This window comes from Aspergillus neoniger (assembly GCF_003184625.1).
Source record: "Aspergillus neoniger CBS 115656 unplaced genomic scaffold BO87scaffold_11, whole genome shotgun sequence".
In the NCBI taxonomy this organism is placed as follows: Eukaryota; Fungi; Ascomycota; class Eurotiomycetes; order Eurotiales; family Aspergillaceae; genus Aspergillus; species Aspergillus neoniger.
The window spans coordinates 890,500-913,413 of record NW_020291139.1 but is presented as its reverse complement, the minus strand read 5'-3'; the positions used below and the strand labels follow the sequence as shown (position 1 = coordinate 913,413).

Genomic DNA, 22,914 nt, shown 5'->3' with positions numbered 1-22,914 from the left:
GGAAACATCCATGGTTACGTACCACATATAGATCGCGTACCAACCGATGCCTGAAAAGCTAAACTCTAAACAATGTCCATTGGCATGGAATCTTCCCGATACTCCAGCTGTATTTTCAGGGTGCCTAGAAAGTTCCTTCTATGATTATACTGATTCAGATTGGTGCACTCAATGAGTGGACTGATTTCACTGATTGCTAAGTATGTTGTGTTGGGCAGAAAACAGCACGGCTGGCGAGAGCCACTTTTGGTCTTGTTTAAGCTGAGTGGTAATGTATGAGGTTGATGCCGGTTCACTTGGGGTAGGCTAAGAATTTCTATATAGGTATGTGATGGAGAGTGCATATTACCTTGTCTATATTTGACACCCTCTGGGTTATTTCCAACTATTAAGCAGATGTTATCTAGGCAATTGAATTTTTTCCTGCTCAGGGCACAGATACTAGAAGCTTATGAGCGCAAGAGGGAGGTAATTGACGGAGATGTACGTATGATAATGCTGGATGCTATATGAAATATTTACAGATGCAGCGACGCAAATCTCAATAGCTTCTTCTGCACGTGCGTCTGGCATGGAGGAAGGAAGTTAACATATAAGCATGCCTGTGACCCCTTCGTCTGGTCTGTCTATCTGTGTATCAGACCAGCAATTTCTCTCTCACTAGTATCAACTGCAAGCTTCGTCCATCAATCCATCGATCTCTATCCATTTCGCACACAGACACACTATATACTGTATACTATACAGCATCATCCGCCATGAATATCCCAATCCTGGAAACGCCAGCCCCTGATCACGGCTATCTCAGTCTACTCTCGCGTCTCCTTCAAGAACAGTGGGTAGAACGATTCGATGGACACGGCTACGTCGACGAAGCAGGCTTTGAGAAAGATGACCTGCGCTCAGTGATTACAAGCGACCACAGCTACCCGTCCTTCACTGGCCGCAATGTCAAGTATGAAATGCTTGTTGTCACCAGCACGACCTATAGTTGTCCAGTGTTTCTGGCTATTTCTGGTCCCGAACACGCCGACCAGAATGAGTTGATGGCTCTTATACGTGAGATTTTCAGACGTGGTGTGTATTCCCCCGGTGCTGATTGGCCAAAGTTCGGGGCTGTGCTTCGTGGACACAACATTACCTTGGTAAGGTATAGACGGAATGATACTTTGAGGACCATGGACGAACGCAATATCCTACATGGTATTGGTGCTTCCTTGGGTGATCTTGTCAGACATCTTCCGATCGCTGATAGGACCTTGGATAATCCGTATATAAGGAGGTAAAGATGCAGGGTCCTTGTAGGGAAGATAAGGATAAGGTTTAGGATTATGAAGTGTGTGACGGACTTGAATTGATAAATTCGCAACAGTTGAAATGCATTTTGTTCCTATAGCAGTAATTAGACGTAAGCGTAGAGCACATGCGCTGAATTGATGAACTCATCATCAAAGGTGGTTTGATGTGAAAGATTCGAGGGGAGGGCGTATAGTAGTCTTCAGCGGAAATCCCGTGACAGACGGGCGGAGACCACCATTTTAGGGTGAAGGGTGGAGCGGGGTTAACTCAAGGAAATGGGGGGATGGAGTGGAGGGTGACATGGGAAACAGAGGGGAGGAGCGGAAGGAGGTCTTGGGGACAGAGAGTGGAGGCGGAGCGGGCAAGGGTGCCGGAAAGCACACCCCATTACGCGAGAGCAGCGGTGATGACTGACTGGTCAGGCGCAGGGTGGGAGCCCGGTGACTCAACAGCATGCTCAGAGCTCAGAAGAGGCCTGCGCACAGGCCCATCAAATCCCGAACAGCTCACAGAAACAGGTTGAGTTGTGAGCCTACAAATGGCATGCAATTGGACGAGCAATAAAATATTAATGCCTACGCGGGGCACCATCGAGACTATTCCCACCCTGCCTCTGAAACCTTCGAGGTGTATGACTGCTGAGGCATTAGCATCTGTGCATGATTGTTGACGGCTAGATGATCGGGGAAACGATACACCGTGTCTTCCCAGAGCGGACGGAGAGATGTGTCCTGACATGATTTATTCAACATTATAGCCATGTGGGTCTGCAGCTTTATTCATTCTGGGTGCGATACTTCTCAAACACATGAGATGATCATCATAAAACTAGAGAGAGGGACGGGACGGATGAACAGAAATTCCAGTTTCGTGCCGGCGAAATCCATGCACAGCTGACCCTTACTTCAACAGATGGGAGACGTAGTAACGTCCGATTGCTAAATTATCTCTACCACATTCCACCATGATGTCGTACTGACGGATCATCCATGCAAGGTGTGAGTCGTAGAGTTCACGTGAGGATTTATAGACACCACGGTCAAGACAAGCCAGGATCTCATGGGTAGCTCCCATAGCTAGATTATCGAAGTTCTTATGCGGATTATCCCATTCACATTTTGTAGCAGCTAGACCTTGCCACGAGGGAAGAGACTGGCCGCTTTTGTTGGAGGTGATGTCAGGCACCTCGGAATGTCCATTGCAGCCATCAGGAAGCGACGCCGCAAAGGCTGCACGCAATGCTGCACGGAATCCACCGACAGGAGGAGTATCAGGAGAAGGGATCTCATCAAATGCGCATGAAATGTAAGTGTCATCCAACGGAATATTAGTATCACACTTCTGCGAAATGACCCAGTAGCAATACCGCGCAGTGTAGAGATAGACGAACTCCATCAACAAGAGACCGAAGAGGGAAGCGGGAGCTTCACGAGCGATCCGCGCGTTGGCAAGGAGGCAGCCACGGAACATTCGAGCGCAGATGATGGGCCCGTCCCAAGTGCCTACCGCCCAGCAGAGATTGAGTGCCCTGCTCGACTTCTGGTCATTCACGTAATCGAAGATGTCGTTCGAGAAACAAGTTCCCCAGGCAGCAGCACGGGTCCCAAAGATAGAAAGTGGGTCTAGAGCTTTCATACAGTCAAGAAACGATGCAAGAATAGAGTCGTATGGCCTAGCGAGGAACAAGGTAGAGATGGAGTAGTTGGACGAAAAAGGTGGGGTTTTAGAGTCTATTGTGCAGCAATGGTAACTGAACAGTACAAGCTCAAAGATCTCCGGGCGAGGTCCGCTTAACAATTTTTCTGCTGCAAGTATTGGGCCAGCTAGATTTGGAAGATGGGCCCATTGTCCTCCTTGGTCGCAAACGCTGAGCTCGTCTGCATATGGTAAACCATAATAGAAGGCAGTGACAGCACGAGCCTCCTCAGTCATCTCTTCCGGGCTGGTGAGAGCCAAGTAGAAGAGCCCGCTTAGCCCTCCAGTGGACAGATTGCTGACTCGAAGTTTTCCTAGTCCCGTCATGGCGCTGACTTGGTTGAGCCTACTTTCTGGGTCTATAGACCGAGTGACAGCCACGCAGGGATCAAACAAAGATCCAGACGCTCGTGAGATGATGATACCGAGCGCCTCTTGTATCCAGTCGGGATGGAAGATTCCCGCTGACTTGATGCTCCAAAGAGGCGCACAGACAGCCGCTGGGAGCGAGAGCAAGGGATGGTCGTTACCAGTCATGACCTCGGTTGCTTACTCTGGGGTGGACCATTCGAAGGAGTTTGCAATGGACTATCAGCTCCATTTTCAGGTGCCAGCACATGTTCCTCCTGCTCAACGGGCTCACCGAGAATGGCCCGGGCGATGTAGACCCAGATACGCATAGACGGTGTACTAGGAGATGTAGCATGCTTGGCAAGGACTCGCTTGAGTTCAGCCAAACAGTGAGGTCGGGGTGTGTGGCAGATACCATCGACGGTCAGGAAATCATCGGTGGGTTCATGATAGATAGCACTCGGCTGGACGGGAAAATAGTCAGCTTTGGTGGCAGCAGAGAACCTCTCTTGAGTTTGGGTGGTCATGACTGCGACAGGTTCTGTCCAGGGCAGATCAGATTCAGTGTAGTATTTCTTGAATGTCTTTTAAGATTAGAGACTTATGAATGGAACAGCATCGTCTAGAGGCATAGAGAGATGCTCTGAATAACGATCCATATCTACTAGACACAATGCGAATATCCCATTCTATGCAGAGACACTGAATACGAAGCCGATTGTCATCAGAGCCTAGTGCTGGTAACACAAAGTTAAGGATCGCCCAATTAATTTCTCGCTTCCCAGGTTTCCTCCTGGCTTAGACCAGAGTCAATGACTGTATACGACAGCAATGCCGTGTCACTGATTATTGGGGATAGGGGTTGGTACAGCTTCCCTTACTGATGGTAATTAGTTCGTCATCGACATGTATTAGATATACCAGCGACGAGGATGTAGATAGGCTACTGAGCAACCGTCATAGTTCGTTAATCTCGTTGTGCCATATCGGGATGTCTGCAGCTTGAAGCTTCCAGATCGTTGGATAGTGCTTCAGAACGACCCAGAACAATGCGAGCCAATGATTGCCCGTAGTACTACTTTTAATGCAACCCGCGTGATCCTTCGATGTTTGTCCTGTTCGGCCCCTTGCGATCTGCATGGCCTGGCAGTATGCAATGTACCCATTGTGTGAAAGTCCTGGACACAAGTAATCCTGTGACGTTAACTTGCTTTCTCAATAGTACTTCCCTGTCTTACCCGACCCTCCTGTGCTCGTGGAGTCTTCATCCTGTTCAATAATATGGCTGAAGGTTTATCGTTCAATGGCAGCAGAGTGCCATGGGGTTGTACTAAAGGGGGCCTTTGCACTCCATCTCTTGGATGGTAGATGACGGCCACCACTCGTGAGAACTGATGCATTGAAAGTATTCACCAAGCACCTCATCGCAATAGCTTGAGTGGCACAGGCAGCAAGGGGTCTCTGGCTTGTCAACAAGGAAACCTCAAAAGCCGTCTGAGTGGTCATAGTATGGAATGGCGTTAATAATGAGAGAAGATGGTCTCTGAGGTTTGAAAAATACTTCTTGGAAGGTGTTGTCCTATCGAATTCACCATTCTTCCAATTGCCTTGGATGCCCTTTTCCCGCTAAGGTAAACCAGAGACGTATTGATACATAATTTACAGCGGTAAGCGACTGGTACGTGGAAGACGATGCATAGCGTATGAGTATGGCCAATTCTAACGCATAAAGCGTTTGTCATTGAATACACGCTATGTGCTATTATGTACAGGGCTCCACTTTGACGACCTTTGATGCACTAGCCATGATTGCATATACCGATCGAGTAACACAGCGCCCCAGTGAAAATATACACTAGTTTCTGCCCCAAAATATGGTCGCAGTCCTGACGAATAGGTTTGTCAACATGACTGGTCCTGAACAAAGGTCATGGAAGATCAGGATAAACTATTGAAGTAGACAGCAACCGCTTGTTTCTCTTTTAATGCTCGGCTTTGAGATAAAAGGCTTTGTAGTCGACACCTTGTCGTGATATCTTGGTGGCTGGTAAAAGCTTCACGTTGTGGCAGATGTCTGAAAGTACGAGAGAAGGTGTGGCATTCAAGTATCGAACTCTGCGTTCTCAGCTAGGTCATAGTACCAATGTATGTAGGTGTTGGAGAATTGTTTGCTGCCTTCTCTTATCATCGGCTGGCCTGTTGAACTATAACGTGCACTGTGACACCCACACACCCTAAGGGGTGGCCAGTCCATCACTTGGAATATGTATTTTTATGACTTTTTAGGCCTCTGTTCGGTCACTTGTCTTATACAGGCAAGGCCTGGAAGCCATTTCAAACCGTATTAAAAACCCCCAGCCTTTGTTCAATAACGTTCTTTCAGAGGACAGAAGCCACCTCAGTAGCCAAGTAACTATATGTTTAGGCATCCAGGTTTCCAGGACCAAGACCTATTAACATAGCCCGTTGCTTTCTCTGCAATTACCTCATGTCCCATCTTCAACGACGGTCGTTACTTTGGATGTCAGTATTTGTGAAAATATCCGGGATGTAGGATAGAATTGACACAAATCACCTCTATAGGTTGGCAAATACTGCGTCTGGCTACACTTCGCTTCGATACAAGCATGACGCCTGTTAAAGTCTCGAGAGAATCATCTTTCTTTTTTAGCATTTAGTGGATTATTTAGTGGCCAGTCATCGAATATGTCGCCAGGGAGAATATATACGCATATACATTTAGGGGAATTGGATGAAGCAAGATGAGGCAGATTTCGAGGGGATCTTCTAGGGAAGGAGGCCCACTGTAAGCACCACTGGTTGTATGAGCTGCTAGCAAAAAATTCATCGCTTGAGAATTCGAGACCCTAGACCATCTAGCCTACTAACCACCACCTGAGAACTAGACTGTGTGAATGTGGCTATTCGTATTCGGAAAGGGCTGTCTGGATCGAGTAATCTTTAGCTGGCGGTCATGACACCAAGGCTAACTATAAATTCTGAATAGTATAGGTACTAGAGCCCTGGTAAGACATACTAACTACCTAGTGGCTAGTGCATTTTAGAATGTCTCAGCTGAGAACCCTGCATTCTCAACAAGTTCAGTTACGACTAAGACCTTGTTGACTGTGTTCCTGAGATGCTTTGATGTGCTACAGACTATGTTGGCCATTGTGCGATTTGAGGCTAACAGCTGCTAGAGCCATCAAAATAGATGGTCAGATCACGTCAGCTTAAGCTTTTTTTAAGAGTTGAGAAAAGGTCTGGTCAGATTGAATGTGTGGTCGCACGAGACACGCCGGAGGATTGTCGGGTAAGGTTCAGACCCACAGCGAAATGACGGGTCTTTCCCGGCGAACACCAGGACGCCTCAGGCGATCCTGTGTTAACAACGTTACGTTGAGAGATCCACTTCATTCTGTCAGCGTTTAGTTGTATAAGTAATTTAGGCTACATCCATCAACAATCAGGCCACATAGCCTTTGCTGCCTGTAGGCTGGCTCCTTGGTATGATGCTTGAGTAGGTAGTGCTACAATGTAAGAAGGAAATCACCAGCTACCTTGTTCTTATATTTTATATGCTTAGATACTACAGACCTGCCCCATTAACATAGCTGTGGCTGGGGTTCTATTTTCTTATTGGAATTACTGTACTACGCAAAATAGCGTTGCCTATGGCCTCAGCCTTGCCCTAGCGGCTGCAGTAGTAACTGTACTAGCAGCGGTACTAATCCTAGTTGGTGAGTACTTTTGCTTATTATAGATTATTGGTCGAAAGAAGCACTATTACTTAGTAAATCATGCAGCTCAAGATGACCAAGAAATATGCAGCGATCGGCAACCACATGAATCTAAAATTGAAAGGGCAAAGTGTTTGTTCTGCACAGTAAGCCCAAAAGTAAGCGCCCAAAAGAAATATGAAGTAGGCTCCGACTTCCAAATCCCCCTGTAAGATCTCCCGCTCGAGTAACCTTCGACACTGTCGTGGCCAGATTCATTATGGGACGTTTCACAAGTGGTTGGTACGAGCCCGTCGCTCGCACTTCGTTCGACAATGCCGAAGAACTTGAACTGGCGAGGGATGAGTCTACAGATGGGTATCCCACTCGTGCTCGAGTCTCCCGCGTCCAACGTCTCAAAGCCACTCTTTTCCAGACATCCCGAGCAGCGAAATGGCGCATACAACGACGTTATTCTCCTGATACCTTCACAATCCGTAGGATTGTTTCCATCCTGTTCTACGTGCTGGTTGGCCTAATTGTTACAACCTTTGTATTATTCCCGTCCTACACTCACTTGCCTCCTCACTACCGTGCCTTGCAATCAGCCGTCCAAGGCTCCACAACTCCAGGCCGGGGAAATCCACATAACTCTACCGTTTTTATCGCGATCAGCCTCTATGACAAGACTGGGGCTCTGGCGGGTGGCGCGTGGGGCCAGAGTCTTCTAGATCTGATCGACATGATCGGGCCGGACCGTGTCTTCCTGAGCATCTATGAAAATGACAGCGATGCAACTGGCGAGCAGGCATTGTCGGCGCTGAGTGACCGAGTCCGTTGTAACAAATCCATTGTTTACGACAAACATTTCAACTTCACCGGCTTTCCCACCGTTACGCTACCCAATGGATCCAGCCACGTGCGCCGCGTGGCCTACCTGGCAGAGGTCCGCAACCGGGCCTTGCGTCCCTTGGATGATCTGAACCATCGGTTCGACCGCCTCCTCTTCTTGAACGACGTCTACTTCGATCCCCTGGATGCTCTGCAGCTTCTTTTCTCGACACATACCCGCGACGGCCGCCCGGATTATCGAGCCGCATGTGCGGTCGACTTTATCAACCCGTTCAAGTTCTACGATACCTTTGCCACGCGCGACCTTGAGGGCTATGGCATGGGTCTTCCATTCTTTCCATGGTTCACCACTGCGGGTAAAGCCCAGAGTCGCTCGGATGTACTGCAGGGGACCGATTCCGTTCGGGTGCGTAGCTGCTGGGGAGGAATGGTTGCCTTCGATGCTGGGTTCTTCCAGCGCGGCATCCCAGCAGCAACAGACACGGATCAGCCAACATATTACCGCGGACGTCGCGTGCCTGTGCAATTTCGCGGTGAGGAGGATCTGTTCTGGGAATCGTCCGAATGTTGTTTGATACATGCGGATATTCAAAGCTGGCCCTCTTCCTCCTCCATAGGTGCGGCCAAGGCTGAGAGGGACGGCGAGGAAGATTCAGGCATCTATATGAACCCCTTCATTCGCGTGGCCTACAACCCTCGCTCTTTCAGTTGGCTCAGGGTTACTCGTCGGGTAGAGAGACTTTATTCTATCGCCCATTGGCTTTTTAGCGCTGCGGTTGGTCTTCCGTTTTATAATCCGCGTCGAGCCGAGGTTCCCGGCGAAGAAGTGCAAGAAACGGTCTGGGTAGGGGATAATTCGACAGAAGGCGGATCATTTTCGCAAGTGACACGGATTGCTAATTACGATGGATTCTGCGGCAGATGGGACCTACAGGTCCTTTCTCATCGGGAAGAGACTGGCGAGGGGGGTTGGGTCTCTGTACCTGTCCCGGGGTTGCCGTCTTGAGTCTGCCTGTTTGGGCGATGAACGTCTGTTGCTTCATTTTCATTTGGATTTTTGTCGAGCATTCACTATCATTCATGAACCATGGCGCCGGGATGTACTAATGATGTATTTAGAGGGGACTAAAAATTATAGATTTTCATTCGTCACATTTTCGAACCAAAAGTAAAAGCATATGACTATTGTATAGAGGATACTATAACCTATAAACAACCATTAACCTTCATCATAGAATAATATTCGAAGAAATTACGGTATATTCCTTTACAAACTCAATAGATTTTCTGAACATACAATATGATGGCAACTGGCGAGCCCTCATTGAACCAATTGTCTCCCTCTCTCTGCTGCTGCTGACCTTCTGCCTGCTGTAAACGGCTTTCCTGCTACCCTGTGCATAGTTGCACGAGTCTAAGTATCCAGTTAACACCCGTGACTAATTATGTGACCTCCCTCGACTGCCTGATAATAACATCATCCCAGCTGGGACAAGTCCGATCTTACTGTTTGACACCTGACCTCCTCTTTCGATTCCATTTTGCTATCTCTTCTGCTTGCTATGCTGTCCGACTTTGAGAAATTTCATTCTATCTGAGTAATAAACCCCTCTTAAAGTTATCTTCTATCATATGCAATTCTCCTTTGGGATAACTGAACCGGGTAACTCCCAAGTGATCAATACCAGCATAAGTTTCAACTACGATCCACATTTTCATATACTGAACAGGGGTTAGCCGAGGTATGACCGAAGTGTGAAGCAGTATCTTAAATCGTGTTTCATTCCAACCTGTTGGTGGAGTAATGCTTAAACTTTAAATCTGCCTCAGACTACTAACAGAGTACAAGCATGAAATGGGCCACGGGTGTCCGAGTTTCAACCTCAGACATGGCGCATCATTTCCTACTACTTACTAGTAGCTAATTGGCAGATAGTATCATGACAACAAATATAACCATTGCACCTCGGCTCCCAGGATGTTCGGAACATCGCGGATAACCTCGAGTTACACAGGACATGTCCACAGAGCAGATGATCCGCTTGTCCTACTATATAGCTGTTGAGTCTTGCTAATGGTGTTGGGTGAAATTCTCCGAGCGGTACTCGAATGACACAAAAGCATGGCCTCGTGCACCAAGCTTTTGGTGGAATGGGTGGTTAGTGGAATCGTGGCCCGTTAGTGGAACCGACCAAAAATGGCGCTCGCGATAGCCACGCGAATATTTCGTCATCCTCGGGGGGAGCGAGATAAGAAAGGGAAATTGAATTGGAGCGAGTTTCCTACGTGTTCATTCATGCGCTGTCTCCTCCTGAGCATCTACTTCGTACTTACAGCAGTGCTGCAATTGATATCTTGGCTAAGCTCACCTTTTGTGCCTCTTTGTCTTCCTCGGCAAACGGCAAACAACCCCGCAATGTTTTCTATCGTTTACCTTTACTACAAATTTCTTGCGTTCGTGATCAGGCGGTTCATCGCCCCCGAGAAAAATACGCAAGCTACGCCAGATGACGTCTATCAGATTCCGTCACGCGATTCAGGACGGACTATCAAAGCCCACGTCTACCGAAATGCAACCGCATCCACAGGGCCGACCCCCGTGTTGATCAACTTCCACGGCAGTGGGTTCATGCTCCCTCGCCACGGAGCCGACGATGCATTCTGTCGCCAGATGAGTCACGAAACCGACCGTACGGTCCTCGATGTCCAGTACCGCCTAGCACCCGAGAATCCCTTCCCCGCAGCTCTCAACGATGCCGAGGATGTGGCCAAGTGGGTTCTGGGACAGCCCGAGAAATTCGATCCTAGCCGTGTCTCTTTGTCGGGGTTCAGTGCGGGCGGTAACCTCTCCCTGGCTGCTGCGGCCAACCTGTTCTCGTCAGACACCTTCCACTCCGTTCTGGCGGTCTATCCTGTGGTGGACCTGCATACGGATCCGGCGTTGAAGACCGCACCGGATACTTCAGGCAGAGCGATCCCCGCTGTCATCTCGAAGATTTTTGACAGGTGTTACACGCATGCTGCATATGATACCCGTGACCCGAGAATCTCGCCGCTCTATGCTAGTGCCGACCGATTCCCTGCGCGGGTGATGATTGTCAGTGCGGCCTGCGACAACTTGGCGCCTGAGGCGGAGGCGCTGGCGGAGAAAATTGCCAAGGAACCGGGGAAGGAGGTGGTGCGGCAGCGAATGCAGAGCTGCAATCACGGCTGGGATAAATCTGCTCGCCCGGGAACGGTGCAGGCTGATGCAAGAGAGAAGACATATGCCATGGCGGCAGCCATGTTGTCGAGGTAGATGTATTGTCTCGAGAGATGTATCATAGACACATATCTACACAAAGTGAGATTTTTTCGTATCGCAACCTCGCTTTCTTAATGTGTAGCGTGAGGTAAAAAGCGGTGAATATGGTCAGTTGTCAGGATGGATAAGACTCAAGCCATCCATGGAAACATCAGACCACCATCACCACCCCTCCTGCCTAGTCTGGCACTAGGAAGCGACCCAGCAACTATCGGTCCCCATCGGTTTCAATTGATCAGCATGTTACTGGACGAGCAGGAAGAAAGCGTGATGAAGAGAAGGGTCTGGAAAAACAAAAACTCAGGAACAGTGGGCCACCATGCCAATCCTTATAACAAACCGCGTGGGATCCTGAAGCGGCGGTTCGTGACCTTAAGCCATGGTGTTGCAGTGGTTGAAACCGCGGTTAACGCTGTGTGGTCACTGTGGTGGGCGGCTGACACCCAGTGGCCCTACCCTATACCCTACATCATGGCCCGATTGAGGGGGTTGTTTCAGAAGTGACGGGCGGTTTGCCAGGCAAAATGGGGAAGGAGGTATGAGGATTACGCGGGTAACGTATCCACGCCCTGGTGCCTGAGTCGGTCCCGAGGTTGAGAGTAACATGGCTGATAGCCTGGTTGGTCACTTTGTGTCAGATTCAACAATGACTATTAGCACTTATTTTGCCTTTTTTTTTTTCCCTTTTCCTCCGTTCTGGTGACAGGGAATATGGTTAAATACTTCGTTTTTTGAGTAAGGGAAAAAAAGAAAAAAAAAAAAGAAAAGCGCCGCGATAATCAACGTGCTGATTCTGCAACGATCCCCCATACACACTAAAGCACACCACCAGCCCACCCCCCATAGTGGATGCAGCAGATTACCACTGGGCCTCCGCCGCCGTTTAATGAGGAAGAATCGGTCAGGTGGGCCGTGGGTCGCAATAATAACAATAACGAACTTGAGGCCCAAATCAGGTTGTCGCATTGCCTCTGCTGCTCGCTGTTGGCCCGCCGCAGAGTAATCCTCTCTCTCATTAGCTCATTCCCTCCTCTTTGGACTCCTCCGTCCTCAGTCGACGAGTCGCCCTCCTTTCCCTCTCCTTCTCCCATCCCGTCTCTTTTCAGATTTCGCCCCTCCCCGCAAGTCGGATGCTGCTCTTGAGCGCCTCCATCTCGTCCACCGTGCTCCTAGTACTGTGGACGAGCCTTATAGCGTCTCGCGATTCGCGTCGTTGATACTTGAACCCCTTTTCTTTTTCTACTTTATTATTTCGTACTGCCCATCTTCTTCATTTTTCGAACTGCCTATCGGCGTTATTGTTATTAGTGTCATTTTCTGCCGGGATACGTGCTCCATGTGTGATTAACGATCCCGCCCATCGCCAATTGCATCATGGAGCCGATATATTTCACCGAGGTCGACGAGTCTCGGTACCGCACTGAAGTTCTTCTTCTACCTTCCGAGGAATCAGAAACGGCGCGACAACAAAAATTGGTGGAGGATGCACGTCAACTGGGGCTAAAGGTGCCGGAAGTCGAGGTGGTGGCATCTCTGGCTGCATCCATTGCCTCCGGTATGGTGGACTTGTCCTCTCCCATCAGATCCTCTGGCTCCTCGACCGATCGCAACTCAACATACGAAGTCATTCCGTCCCTCGAGACCCCGCCGCATATCGATCAACTTGCCTCGTCCCTCTCCGATTTTACCGTCGCCTCCGAGCCTGTCCAGGCTGGCAGCACTCGGTCATTCGCGTCCATGTCTACTCGGCCGACATCTTATAGCTCTTTTGAGGGAAGGTTGGCGCCGGGGATAGATAGCCTAGCCGCTAGGCCACCCGGGAACCGTGCATCAATGTTCAGCATGACCTCCGCGGATAAAAGGGAAAGAGGAAAATCAACGCTCAAGTCGGCAATCGGGAAGATCCATTTTAGGAAGAAGCGATCGCCATCCCCCGTCCTCCTTCCGCCCGCCGCGCAGATCACCGTCGCTAAAGGCGAAAAAGGCGTCGAACGAGTATACATCGAGTCGAAACCGTCGGAAGCACAAAATAACGATTCCGCCGAGGAAGATAAACAGGTTCTCAGGCTGGAGATTCCTGTCTTCGACCATGAATCGATGCAGCGAAGCTTGGATGATACACAATTATACCAGATGCGCGAGTCCCACATAGCGGAGATGAACCGGCATAATGCTTTTCAGGATGCATTCATGGCACAACTGCGACGGAGACAGCAGTCTATCGTTACGGACCAACTTGCAGAGAACAAGCGCACGGAAGAAAAGAAGCGCGAGAAGGTTCGTCATTATTACTAATGGCTGTATCATAGTTACTGACCTTTGCAGAACACGGCCGATGCCATCCGCATGGAGGAACGACAGCTTACAGTGGAAATGGAGCAAATGCGAGAATTCGAACGCGCGAAACTTAACTCGCGCACGCGCATCAAATACATGGAAGGGTTCTTTAACAACTCGAACCCGCCGCCATCGCCCGTATCCGGATCGAAAGCAGACCCAGTGCCGAGTCGCAAGTTTACCGCGCAACACAAAGCTCAGTTGGCACAAGAGTATCACGATCACAACACCATGGACCAACTGCATCAAGCCAAGATCAAGGTGTTGCGCGACCGCCAAGAACTGCGACTCCAGGAAGCCATCGCGCGAATGGAAAGAGAGCTGGATGATCTGATTGATAAGCATGCCTTGGAGTTTGCGCGGATGCAGCAGAAGCATCAGCAGGAAGAAGCAGACATTTTACAAGCATTTGACGCCAAAAAGTCGAGGTTACGACACCGCTGGACCCTGGAAGAAGCCATCTTGCGAAAGAAACTGGAAGTGCAACACGGGCAGCCGTACGGGCCACTGCCCCCTTTGTCGTTTAACGACTCGCATTATGAAACGCGCGACTCGGCCATTTGCGTGACCGACCAGACATGATCTGCCAGCGGTGATGAGGGACCGGTGCACCACAAGAGAGGGGGACAGGTGCTTTGATTACGATGTGATGCCTAAGTGATACCCTTTCCTTTTTCCCTCGGTCTCATCATGCATATATGCAGTTCCTATATACTACTACACTAATGTCTCATACTCACTACACTTTCTACACTTTTTGTAATTAATTACTTTCTTGTCACTCCTTGCCCTTTCTTTACACTTCTTCTGTCGCTGCCTGGTGTCGTTCAGGAGCGAGCATCCAGCATCATATACGACAGCCGCTTTTATACAGGTTCATTCATGTGCATAGCGTTGATAGTGGATATTCCCCTTTATAATAGACCTTGTTTTATGTTTCCAATAGGACGGTCAGTCCCAATATGAAAGAATAAATTCTAACAAATTCTGGAATATCTGAAATCACAGCTCGCTAGTCATGCACCCAGTAAACGCCAATAAACACACGAAATCTCACCAACCAGTTAATCGATCACACATCAGAAACCGGCGAAACAGACCCAGCCTCCTTACCACTTCCACGACTCTTCCCCAGCCGCTCCAACAACGTCTCAACCCTCCCATCCCCTCCCGTAATAACCCCCTCAGTCTGCTTATCTCTCCCACTATCCCCAATCACCACCGCCCGTTCCACCACCCCCGTATTAGAAATCTTGAACCTTCCCACGCGCCCATCTTCCCACTCCACCCGCACATAAACCGCCTCCAACGCCGTCGGCGCCAACGAGACAATCCCCAGCTCATTCTTCGCTATGCGCGTCTCCTCCCCCGCACCACTACCCCCAGTCGCCGCCGTCGTAGAAGCATTAGGACCAAGAACATCCCTTTCCCACGGCCTCTCATCATCCTCATAGATAGCATCATCATCATTCACCCCGCGTCTCACAACACCCAGTTTCTCCCGCAGATAGCGCACCGCATCACACCGTAAATGCCACAAGACTAGTTGCTTGCGCACTTCCCGTACAAAGGACTTGAGATCCTGTTTGCGCGTCTTGTGTTTCCATGGTTTGAGCTGTCGCTCCTGTTCCTGATCCTCGTTCATCATCGCGTCTTCCCCATCCTGGGAAGTATTTAGAGCGGTTGAAGTCGGCAAAAACACCCTCTCCAATTTCCTCATATCCACCACTGCCGGAACGGTATGTTTGTGCACGCGCACTTCTCTCTTCTTCCCTCCATCTTGGGGTGTCTTGGGGGATATCCGTCGGAGGAGAATGTAGTATGGTTTCGTGTATGTTCCGTCGCGCGCGCAAATGTCTATTCGGATGCCGAGGAGGTTGGGGGATTCGGAGGTTGGTGAGGGGTCAGTGAAGGGGAAGGTGGTTGTGGAGAAGGCGATGCGGTGGTGGTTTGTTTGCGCGTGCGTCGAGGTGCTTTGGATTAGGGGGGAGATGTCGGTCCATTGTTGTTGTTGGTGTTGTTGGGAGGCGAGGGTTGGTGGTTGGGATTTGGAGAGGCGTTGCAGTGCGCGCGAGGAGAGGAGGCTGCTTGTTAGGATGCGACGGCGGTGTTGGAGGGTGCGGACTAGCGGGTGGGTTAGTTGGTTGTCTGTGGGTGGAGTTAGGGGATAAGGGGACGGACTTTCTGCGCGGATGGAGGAGATTTCGTAGTCGAGGTCGTCGGTGTCCATTTTGTTAGTATAGGGGGTGTTGTATGTTGTTTGGGTGGTGGAGAGTTTAATGATGGAGTACTATGTTTGGTGGTGGTGATAGGCGGTGTTTGTTGACAGGAGCTGCATCACGTGAGGGGGATCCCGGGCCCGCGGCTCCTTTCAAGGTTGCAGTTCGATTGGCGGACGAAATTGTATCCTGGTCTGTGATCCACCGTGCTGGGTCGGCTGGGTATTTGCTTAGTCCTTGCTTTTGGGGGGAGGGGAGGAGACTTGAATGTTTATCCCTGAATAAGCTATTGAGGTGTATGTTGAATAGACTCGTTATTGCTACTGTAATGTATAAGTATTGAACCTTATGGTGGAGAAGATAATAAATTGTAGCTATGAGTCGTCATAATTGGAGGCTCTGTTGTCACACAGGAATACCCCAGCACGAGATCTTTACTAAGGTACTAATTCCATCTGCATCTGAAGAATCAACGCATGGAGGGATCGCCAGGCCCTTAATGCGCAACATTAATAATGACGGCTGACCACAGCCAATCACAAGGGAGCCATCGCCGGTTCCAGCCAAGCAGCTGTGGACAAACAAGCTTGACGCTTGAGGCCAGCTTGCCTCAAGTTTACTCGCCTCTCTCCACCACGTCGAATGGATGCCTCATCCCGGCCTGTTCCAGTCCTTCCTTCGTCTCCCTCTTCCCGTCTTCCCCCTTTCTCCGCTTCTTCCTCCCTCCATGACCCTGCGGATCCCTACTCTTCCCACGAACATCGTCATTCCGCAGCGGATCGTCCTCAGGAGGTGGAACTCCAGTCTCTAGCATGCAGCACCGACACGCGTGAACACCACCATCCTTTACATTACACAGACCACCTCTCTGACTATCGCCCCGAACACTCCGCCATTCTCTCGCCTTCACCATCTGAGCCCGACTTCTCCGATTCGGATTCCCCCAGTCACTCTCTACACTCACGACACCCGCACGCTCCCTCCCATCGTGGCAAATCACCCATGAAGCGCAAAGGCCGCACGGTCTTGAAACGCCGCTCTAAGCCCTCCTTGACCATAGCGACGGGCCAGAACGGCTACGCGAGCGACAGCATGGATTCCTCCATCGAGATGCGAAAGAGGGACACCTCTGTCGAGTCTACGTCCGCTCGGGCGAATCGCCTCATGTCACGTCCTAGTTTCACTCTCGACCAAGATCCTCCAATGACCCCGCAAACGCCCGCCATGACGACGACCTCTTTCGCGAATCTGCCCGCCAGCGACCGGAGAAATTTTCTGCTGCTGTGTGTGCTATACTTCCTCCAGGGTATCCCCATGGGTCTGGCCACCGGGTCCGTCCCTTTCCTACTGAAGCCGTACCTGTCATACGGTCAAATCGGTGTCTTCTCACTCGCTTCCTACCCCTACTCGTTGAAGCTGCTTTGGAGCCCTATCGTCGATGCCATCTGGAGCCGGCGATTCGGCAGGCGCAAGAGTTGGATCACACCCATCCAGGTCATCGCCGGATTGGCCATGATCTATCTCGGCGGACGCATTGAAGAGATGATGAAGGAGGCGGGCGCCAATGGTGGTGCTGGCGTCTGGAACTTTACATACTGGTGGTTCTTGTTGGTGTTCTTCTGCGCCACACAGGATATTGCGGTCGATGGATGGGCAATTACCCTCATGTCGCCACCCAATATCTCCTACGCATCGACTGCCCAGACGGTGGGATTGACAGCCGGCCACTTCCTGTCCTACACTGTGTTTTTGGCCTTCAATTCGGCCGATTTTGCAAACCGCTGGTTCCGGGCCGTTCCTGCGGAAGGTGGTTTGCTGTCGCTAGGCACGTACCTGAAGTTCTGGGGCTGGGCTTATCTTGTTGTTACGACTTGTCTGGCCGTCATGAAGAAGGAAGACCGGACGCATGAACGCGATAGCATCATGGACGTGTACCGCAGTATGTGGAATGTGCTGAAGCTTAAGAACATTCACACCATCATCCTGGTCCATCTGATCGCCAAGATTGGTTTCCAAGCCAACGACGGGGTGACGAGTCTGAAGCTGTTGGACAAGGGATTTGGCCAAGACAACATGGCGCTAGTGGTGTTGATCGATTTTCCTTTTGAAATCGGGCTGGGATACTACGCTGGCAAATGGTCGACGGAGTACACGCCCATGCGGCTGTGGTGCTGGGCGTTCATCGGACGACTGGCGGCAGCCGTTCTGGCCCAGATCACGGTGATGATTTTCCCGTCGGCCGAGCAGGTCCCGTTCTGGTACCTGCTGACAGTGATTGGAGAGCATGTGTTTTCGACGTTCATGAACACGGTGATGTTTGTGGCGGTGAGTGCATTCCATGCGCGCATCGCCGACCCAAGCATCGGCGGTACTTACATGACGATGCTCGCAACGTAAGTTTTATTACTCTACCCTGCAAGTGGCCTTCACTAATCATCTAACAGTGTCTCCAATTTGGGCGGTACATTCCCCCGATACTTCATCCTTAAACTAGTGGACATGTTCACCGAGGCAACATGTGTTCCACCAACGGTGCCACCTCCGGCCGAGAAACTAAAGGGTGACCTCGTCACGGAGGCCTTCTCATGTGCACTGGAGCCAGACCGGACGCGCTGCGTCAACGGAGGAGGCACCTGCCACGTCCAACACGACGGATACTACACGACAAACATCCTGTGTGTGTTGATTGGCGTAGTGACATTTTTCTTCTTCATCCGGCCGGCTGTTTTGAAACTGCAAGGTCTGCCACTCCGGGCGTGGAGATTAACCCCGGGCAGACACTAGCCAGTCCGTTTCCACGATGTATTTTAAATATAGCATAAAACCTTCAAGAGTCTAGACATGAATGAAGAATCAGACGGATGCATTGAAAGTATCCAGATGACACTTTGTGCGAGGGTAAGCGAGCCCATGGTTCGTTCGCTCTTTTGGTCCGGATCCCTGCATTAGCGGAGATGTGAAGCACTAGCGTGCCTGATCTGCAGGGACTGTCTGTATGATATAAATATAGACAGCCCAGCCTCCTCCTATTATTTCCTCTGACTTCCCATGAATAGTTACTGTGATTATCACTACTTAGTATCAACAATGAAGTTCACCCCCCTCCCCACCATAACCACCCTACTTCCCATTCTCCCAGGGGCATACACCTCCTCCTTAGAAACCCTCCGTTACAAAAACGTTCGCCCTCCCCCTCCTCCCCTCCCATCCTCAAAACTGTTATATTCCCCCCACCACCACTAACACCTTACCAATGATATACAGTGGGACCTCCGCCTCTTCTCACCAGGCTGCGACCCCAACACCACCAGCTTCGAGCTATCCCTCTTCCACCGACAAGGCGTGTCAGGCACAGCAGATGGATGCGAGACCCTCGATTCCAGCGTGAATGTGTCCGCGGTGGACACCTTCTCGTGGAAGAGTCCCGGCGCGACGACATACGATTTATGTCTGTATGATGTGTGTGGGAGCAGCGGGAATGGCTCTGGAAAGGTAGAGGTGATTCGCGATGGGTGGGAGGTTTGTGTTAAGTATTGGGGGTGGTTGGGGTGGGGGGTTGTGGAGCATGGGGGGGATTGTTAACCTCCCTTCTTTTCTTCACTTCACTTCGCTTTCTCCGGCGGTTGATGATGTGTTATGGTGGAGGGGTATGAGATCATATGTACTAGATATGAAAATGGTATATATATATATACAGAGCGGAGATTGTCACGACTAGTCAAATTAGATTAATTAAGCATCCAAATCCCTCACAGCCCAATCCACCAACGCCCTCGCATACCCACGATGCAACCTCCCCACCCAAGCAGGAACAATCTTCTGCGTCTGTTCTTCGTCACTTATAATCTGATAGTCATGTGCCGAGGCGAACCGTACATCGACTACTTCTTCTCCCTGGTATATATACACCTCTGAGATGTTCAGCTCGTGTCGCCCCCCGCTCATCAGTCGCCAGGGGTATCCCCATCGGGCGATTTTCTCGAAGAAGAGGCGCGGTTCGTCGGGCATGTACCATGAGAGTAGGAGGCCTGTTGTGAGGGAGGAGTGTTGGATTGTGAAGATGGAGTTGAGGAGGGGGCGGTCGCTTCTTTTTTCTTGTTCTATTGGGTGGTCTGAGTTGTGGGGGTTGTGGGGTTTGGGGGTGATGAATAGGGATGATAGTTTATATGTGAGTGAAGATGTATTTGTAGGTGTCAATGTAGGTATGAATTCCGGATCAGTGAGGCCTGTATCCCCGGGACTGTAGGATTTATTCTTGATTAAGCCGGCGAGGCTGCCTTCGACTATTAGGGGTTTGGTGTTGAGGAAGGTGAGGATCCAGGCGTTGGTTAGGGTTGCTTTGTTGGTTGTGGTGGAGTCGTGGGTTTTGGGATAGGATTGGAGAAGTGTGGAGTATCGCTTTAGGAGTGATTTCACTGGTATGTGTTTGGCCTCGTAGACGTCGATTTCGGGACAGTGTTGGGTTGTTGGATTGCTTGGGGTGCGGAGAGCGAGGCTGGTGGTGGTAGTTGGGTCGATGGGGGGGTATTTGGCTTCGAGGGTGCAGAGGTAGCGGTGCGTGGTGTAGGTTAGGATGATGGGAGGTGTGGTGAGGATGAGGAGGCGGGTTGAGGGGCGCATTATGTTTGTGTCTATTGAAGGTGTTGACTAGTAATAATGAAGAAGGGGAATATATAGGTAGGAATTGGGGTGGTTGTGTGCAGGATATAAATATAGAGAGTCAATGGGATAAAGGAAGTTGGAATGAGACTTGTGCTTGGATAGCTTCGGATATAAATAAGGAAGATCACCCATCTAAGAATCAGGCTCCGAAACGGACGTGGTCGTATGACCCTGAGTTCCGCTAATTAGCTGTTAGTTTACTATTACTTGGATTGCGTTAAGGGTTTAGTCCGATGCAGCCTGAAGGATGATCTGACGGGATGTACAATAGACGAACAGTCACATAACAATACAATTCAAATATTAGTATATCACAAAGCCCAAATAAATGCCAATATCCATTCTAATTATAATCTTTTGCAATAATCAGACCAGCTCATGCCCTGATAAATACTCTGTAGTAGATAATAGATTAAACCCCACCAACCCCGACCCACCCCGCCAGCCGATCATCTCATCTCGTCACTTCCCCGCCCAAATTTTTCTCCAACACCAACACCAACACCTTCACCACTCCTCATTCTCCATACAAACAATTCGCAAACTACACCTCTACGATCAATAAACCCCAAACCAGCATGTCCACCCTCGACGACATCTTCGGCTCCTCCCCCCCACCCACAACCCACCACTCCCATCCCCACCCTTCCAGCACTACCACCACCACCGAACCCTCCGACCTCCCCTCCCTCCGCCGCCAACACGTCACAGCCGGCTACCGCGACGGCATCAGCGCCTCCAAAACCTCCCATGTCCAATCCGGCTTCGACGCCGGTTTCCCCATCGGCGCCCAACTCGGCATGCGCGCCGGTACGATCCTCGGTATTCTCGAGGGCGTGCTACGCGGGTACGATGAGAGCCAGAAAGCCGTGGTGAAGAAGCTGCCTTCGGCGGGTGGTCGGAAGGGTGCTACCAGCACCAATGGCGCCGCCACTGCTACTTCTACTCCTACTACAATTACCGACGAGGAACGCCAAGCCAAACGCGCGGAGATACTAGCGTTGTACCAACAAGCTGTGAAGGAGTTGGATGTGCGGAAGGTATTCGAGGGGATCAGTGAGAAGGAGATTTCGGAGGGGGAGAAAGCTGAGATTAGATTGGGGAGACAGGGTGAGGGTGCGATAGGGAAGTGGGAGGAGAAAGTGAGGGTGCCGAGGTGGGAGGAGAATATGGATGCGTTGGAGATGAAGGATACTACTGCTGCTGCTGAGGGGAAGGAGGTGGATGTGGAGGAGAGCTGAATGGGTGATTGAGGATGGTACTTTTTATTCTTCTCCCACCTCTTATTTTCTGTTTCTGGCGGGCCCTTGCGCCTGTCGGAATTCAACTAGAGGATCGGGGCCATGTCAGCCTAGCCTGGATGTTTTTTCCCAGGAGACCCGCAGCAGGAATTTCTCTGCTTGCTTGCTTGTTTGCCGGCAGGCAGTCTTGGCTTGGATGCAGTTCTGAAGCACTGCATACATACGTCGGGGTCTGGTCTCGGGATGGCTACCTGGCTGGCTCCCTCCCCTGCTGCTGTCGGGACGGCAGGACAGAATGGCCGGATGGTCGAGACGGGACGTGGCTGCAAGGTACGGAGGGGACTTTGTCTGCATGGCGTTGTGCAGCTATGGCTGGGTGGTGGTTAAATTCACGCTGGATGTGGAATGACTACGTTGAGTGTATGTAGTTGTGCCGAGCAGAAGACAGATACTATCTATCTATCTATCTACATGGTGTGAGAAATGGTTTGAAATAGTGAGTGGTGTTCCAAACCGTTACTACTAAAGCCTAACCTATCCATTCATCTATCCATCTAAACAAAGAAGGTTCCTAGCTAGATACGATAGACAAAAACCTTATGCACAAGACCCAAATTAACCAACCATTCAACCCTTCAACCAAAATTCACAAAAGTACTAAACTAAGGCCGCCAAAAAACCGGTTTTATGACGCGAGTCAATCACTCACACAGACAATTGAGATTTCAGTAGTAGCCAGATCCTACCTCATTTCTTCAAGGGATGGAACGGAACATCCCTAGTAAGCCCGAGCTAGCCCGCGGCCGCGTCGCATCGCATCGCAGCGCTCCAAGGGGTGAATGAATGAATGAATGAATGAATGGATAAGCCAAGGACTGAACTACAGTAGACTAAGTTCCCGTGTTTTTACTGGAATCCCCTCGCTGGAAAAACCCCACACATGCCGATGGGAATTCTTTCCAGTAGGGTAGGAATCTGGGCCTTTGTGGTTCCGTTTGTTTTGGTTTGTTCGGATTGGGAAAGAGGGCATGGTGTCGGTCAACTCATGAGGTACGGATTGATGGATGGCTACGGTGAGGAATGGGGTATTCATTGGGTGTGGTGAATGTGGTTTTCTTTGTTATGGTATATGGTATGTATGTTTATGGTATAGATTGAGAAAAGCTCAGTAATTGATGTAGTATGGAGTGAGTGACAGGCGCGCCCGTGCGGGCAATTGCAAGCAATAGTGGGTA

The 22,914-nt window shown here is 50.3% G+C and overlaps 11 protein-coding genes across 11 annotated transcripts; 8 read left to right on the top strand and 3 right to left on the bottom strand.

Annotated features, from left to right (window-relative positions):
• Window positions 1–598: 598 nt before the first annotated feature.
• Window positions 599–2,102, top strand: BO87DRAFT_414985 (uncharacterized protein; the record flags this gene model as incomplete). Its single annotated transcript, XM_025626661.1, has 3 exons — window positions 599–620; window positions 748–1,145; window positions 1,543–2,102. 3 exons carry the CDS (start codon window positions 599–601, stop codon window positions 1,711–1,713), a joined length of 591 nt encoding a protein of 196 aa, XP_025481360.1. The 3' UTR covers window positions 1,714–2,102.
• A 97-nt stretch (window positions 2,103–2,199) lies between these two features.
• On the bottom strand, window positions 2,200–3,872 carry BO87DRAFT_395913 (uncharacterized protein; the record flags this gene model as incomplete). Its single annotated transcript, XM_025625214.1, has 2 exons — window positions 2,200–3,542; window positions 3,584–3,872. The coding sequence occupies 2 exons, from the start codon at window positions 3,870–3,872 to the stop codon at window positions 2,200–2,202; spliced, it is 1,632 nt and encodes a 543-aa protein (XP_025481359.1).
• A 3,399-nt stretch (window positions 3,873–7,271) lies between these two features.
• Window positions 7,272–9,049, top strand: BO87DRAFT_375479 (glycosyltransferase family 69 protein). Its single transcript, XM_025623051.1, has one exon. The coding sequence runs from the start codon at window positions 7,345–7,347 to the stop codon at window positions 8,920–8,922; it is 1,578 nt and encodes a 525-aa protein (XP_025481358.1). The 5' UTR covers window positions 7,272–7,344; the 3' UTR covers window positions 8,923–9,049.
• A 963-nt stretch (window positions 9,050–10,012) lies between these two features.
• On the top strand, window positions 10,013–11,272 carry BO87DRAFT_375478 (putative esterase/lipase). The gene has a single exon (XM_025623050.1). It carries the CDS (start codon window positions 10,213–10,215, stop codon window positions 11,212–11,214), a length of 1,002 nt encoding a protein of 333 aa, XP_025481357.1. The 5' UTR covers window positions 10,013–10,212; the 3' UTR covers window positions 11,215–11,272.
• On the top strand, window positions 11,130–11,802 carry BO87DRAFT_25925 (uncharacterized protein). Its single transcript, XM_025618877.1, has one exon. The coding sequence runs from the start codon at window positions 11,341–11,343 to the stop codon at window positions 11,722–11,724; it is 384 nt and encodes a 127-aa protein (XP_025481356.1). The 5' UTR covers window positions 11,130–11,340; the 3' UTR covers window positions 11,725–11,802.
• Window positions 11,803–12,390: 588 nt separating this feature from the next.
• BO87DRAFT_25918 (uncharacterized protein) lies at window positions 12,391–14,203 on the top strand. Its single transcript, XM_025618876.1, has 2 exons — window positions 12,391–13,497; window positions 13,546–14,203. Exons 1-2 carry the CDS (start codon window positions 12,595–12,597, stop codon window positions 14,137–14,139), a joined length of 1,497 nt encoding a protein of 498 aa, XP_025481355.1. The 5' UTR covers window positions 12,391–12,594; the 3' UTR covers window positions 14,140–14,203.
• Window positions 14,204–14,629: 426 nt separating this feature from the next.
• On the bottom strand, window positions 14,630–15,819 carry BO87DRAFT_458015 (uncharacterized protein; the record flags this gene model as incomplete). Its single annotated transcript, XM_025628844.1, has 2 exons — window positions 15,739–15,819; window positions 14,630–15,681 (listed from the first exon to the last, which is right to left on the bottom strand). Exons 1-2 carry the CDS (start codon window positions 15,785–15,787, stop codon window positions 14,630–14,632), a joined length of 1,101 nt encoding a protein of 366 aa, XP_025481354.1. The 5' UTR covers window positions 15,788–15,819.
• Window positions 15,820–16,338: 519 nt separating this feature from the next.
• On the top strand, window positions 16,339–18,635 carry BO87DRAFT_458014 (SD08430p). Its single transcript, XM_025628843.1, has 2 exons — window positions 16,339–18,169; window positions 18,221–18,635. The coding sequence occupies exons 1-2, from the start codon at window positions 16,419–16,421 to the stop codon at window positions 18,558–18,560; spliced, it is 2,091 nt and encodes a 696-aa protein (XP_025481353.1). The 5' UTR covers window positions 16,339–16,418; the 3' UTR covers window positions 18,561–18,635.
• A 190-nt stretch (window positions 18,636–18,825) lies between these two features.
• On the top strand, window positions 18,826–19,358 carry BO87DRAFT_458013 (uncharacterized protein; the record flags this gene model as incomplete). The annotated part of the gene is made up of 2 exons (XM_025628842.1): window positions 18,826–18,956; window positions 19,041–19,358. The coding sequence occupies exons 1-2, from the start codon at window positions 18,864–18,866 to the stop codon at window positions 19,356–19,358; spliced, it is 411 nt and encodes a 136-aa protein (XP_025481352.1). The 5' UTR covers window positions 18,826–18,863.
• Window positions 19,359–19,410: 52 nt separating this feature from the next.
• Window positions 19,411–20,520, bottom strand: BO87DRAFT_375475 (uncharacterized protein). Its single transcript, XM_025623049.1, has one exon. It carries the CDS (start codon window positions 20,394–20,396, stop codon window positions 19,509–19,511), a length of 888 nt encoding a protein of 295 aa, XP_025481351.1. The 5' UTR covers window positions 20,397–20,520; the 3' UTR covers window positions 19,411–19,508.
• Window positions 20,521–20,769: 249 nt separating this feature from the next.
• Window positions 20,770–21,732, top strand: BO87DRAFT_25893 (Yae1 family protein). Its single transcript, XM_025618875.1, has one exon. It carries the CDS (start codon window positions 21,017–21,019, stop codon window positions 21,677–21,679), a length of 663 nt encoding a protein of 220 aa, XP_025481350.1. The 5' UTR covers window positions 20,770–21,016; the 3' UTR covers window positions 21,680–21,732.
• Window positions 21,733–22,914: the final 1,182 nt, after the last annotated feature.

What these genes read in the sequence shown, in the direction of transcription:
- BO87DRAFT_25893 (XM_025618875.1), top strand. Translation starts at nt 21,017, where the DNA reads ATGTCCACCCTCGACGACATCTTCGGCTCCTCCCCCCCACCCACAACC.
- BO87DRAFT_25918 (XM_025618876.1), top strand. Translation starts at nt 12,595, where the DNA reads ATGGAGCCGATATATTTCACCGAGGTCGACGAGTCTCGGTACCGCACT. An exon ending in AAGAAAAGAAGCGCGAGAAG is followed by an intron (nt 13,498 to 13,545) that starts GTTCGTCATTAT and finishes TGACCTTTGCAG; the next exon opens with AACACGGCCGATGCCATCCG.
- BO87DRAFT_375478 (XM_025623050.1), top strand. Translation starts at nt 10,213, where the DNA reads ATGCGCTGTCTCCTCCTGAGCATCTACTTCGTACTTACAGCAGTGCTG.
- BO87DRAFT_375479 (XM_025623051.1), top strand. Translation starts at nt 7,345, where the DNA reads ATGGGACGTTTCACAAGTGGTTGGTACGAGCCCGTCGCTCGCACTTCG.
- BO87DRAFT_25925 (XM_025618877.1), top strand. Translation starts at nt 11,341, where the DNA reads ATGGATAAGACTCAAGCCATCCATGGAAACATCAGACCACCATCACCA.
- BO87DRAFT_375475 (XM_025623049.1), bottom strand. Translation starts at nt 20,396, where the DNA reads ATGCGCCCCTCAACCCGCCTCCTCATCCTCACCACACCTCCCATCATC.
- BO87DRAFT_458014 (XM_025628843.1), top strand. Translation starts at nt 16,419, where the DNA reads ATGGATGCCTCATCCCGGCCTGTTCCAGTCCTTCCTTCGTCTCCCTCT. An exon ending in TACATGACGATGCTCGCAAC is followed by an intron (nt 18,170 to 18,220) that starts GTAAGTTTTATT and finishes ATCATCTAACAG; the next exon opens with TGTCTCCAATTTGGGCGGTA.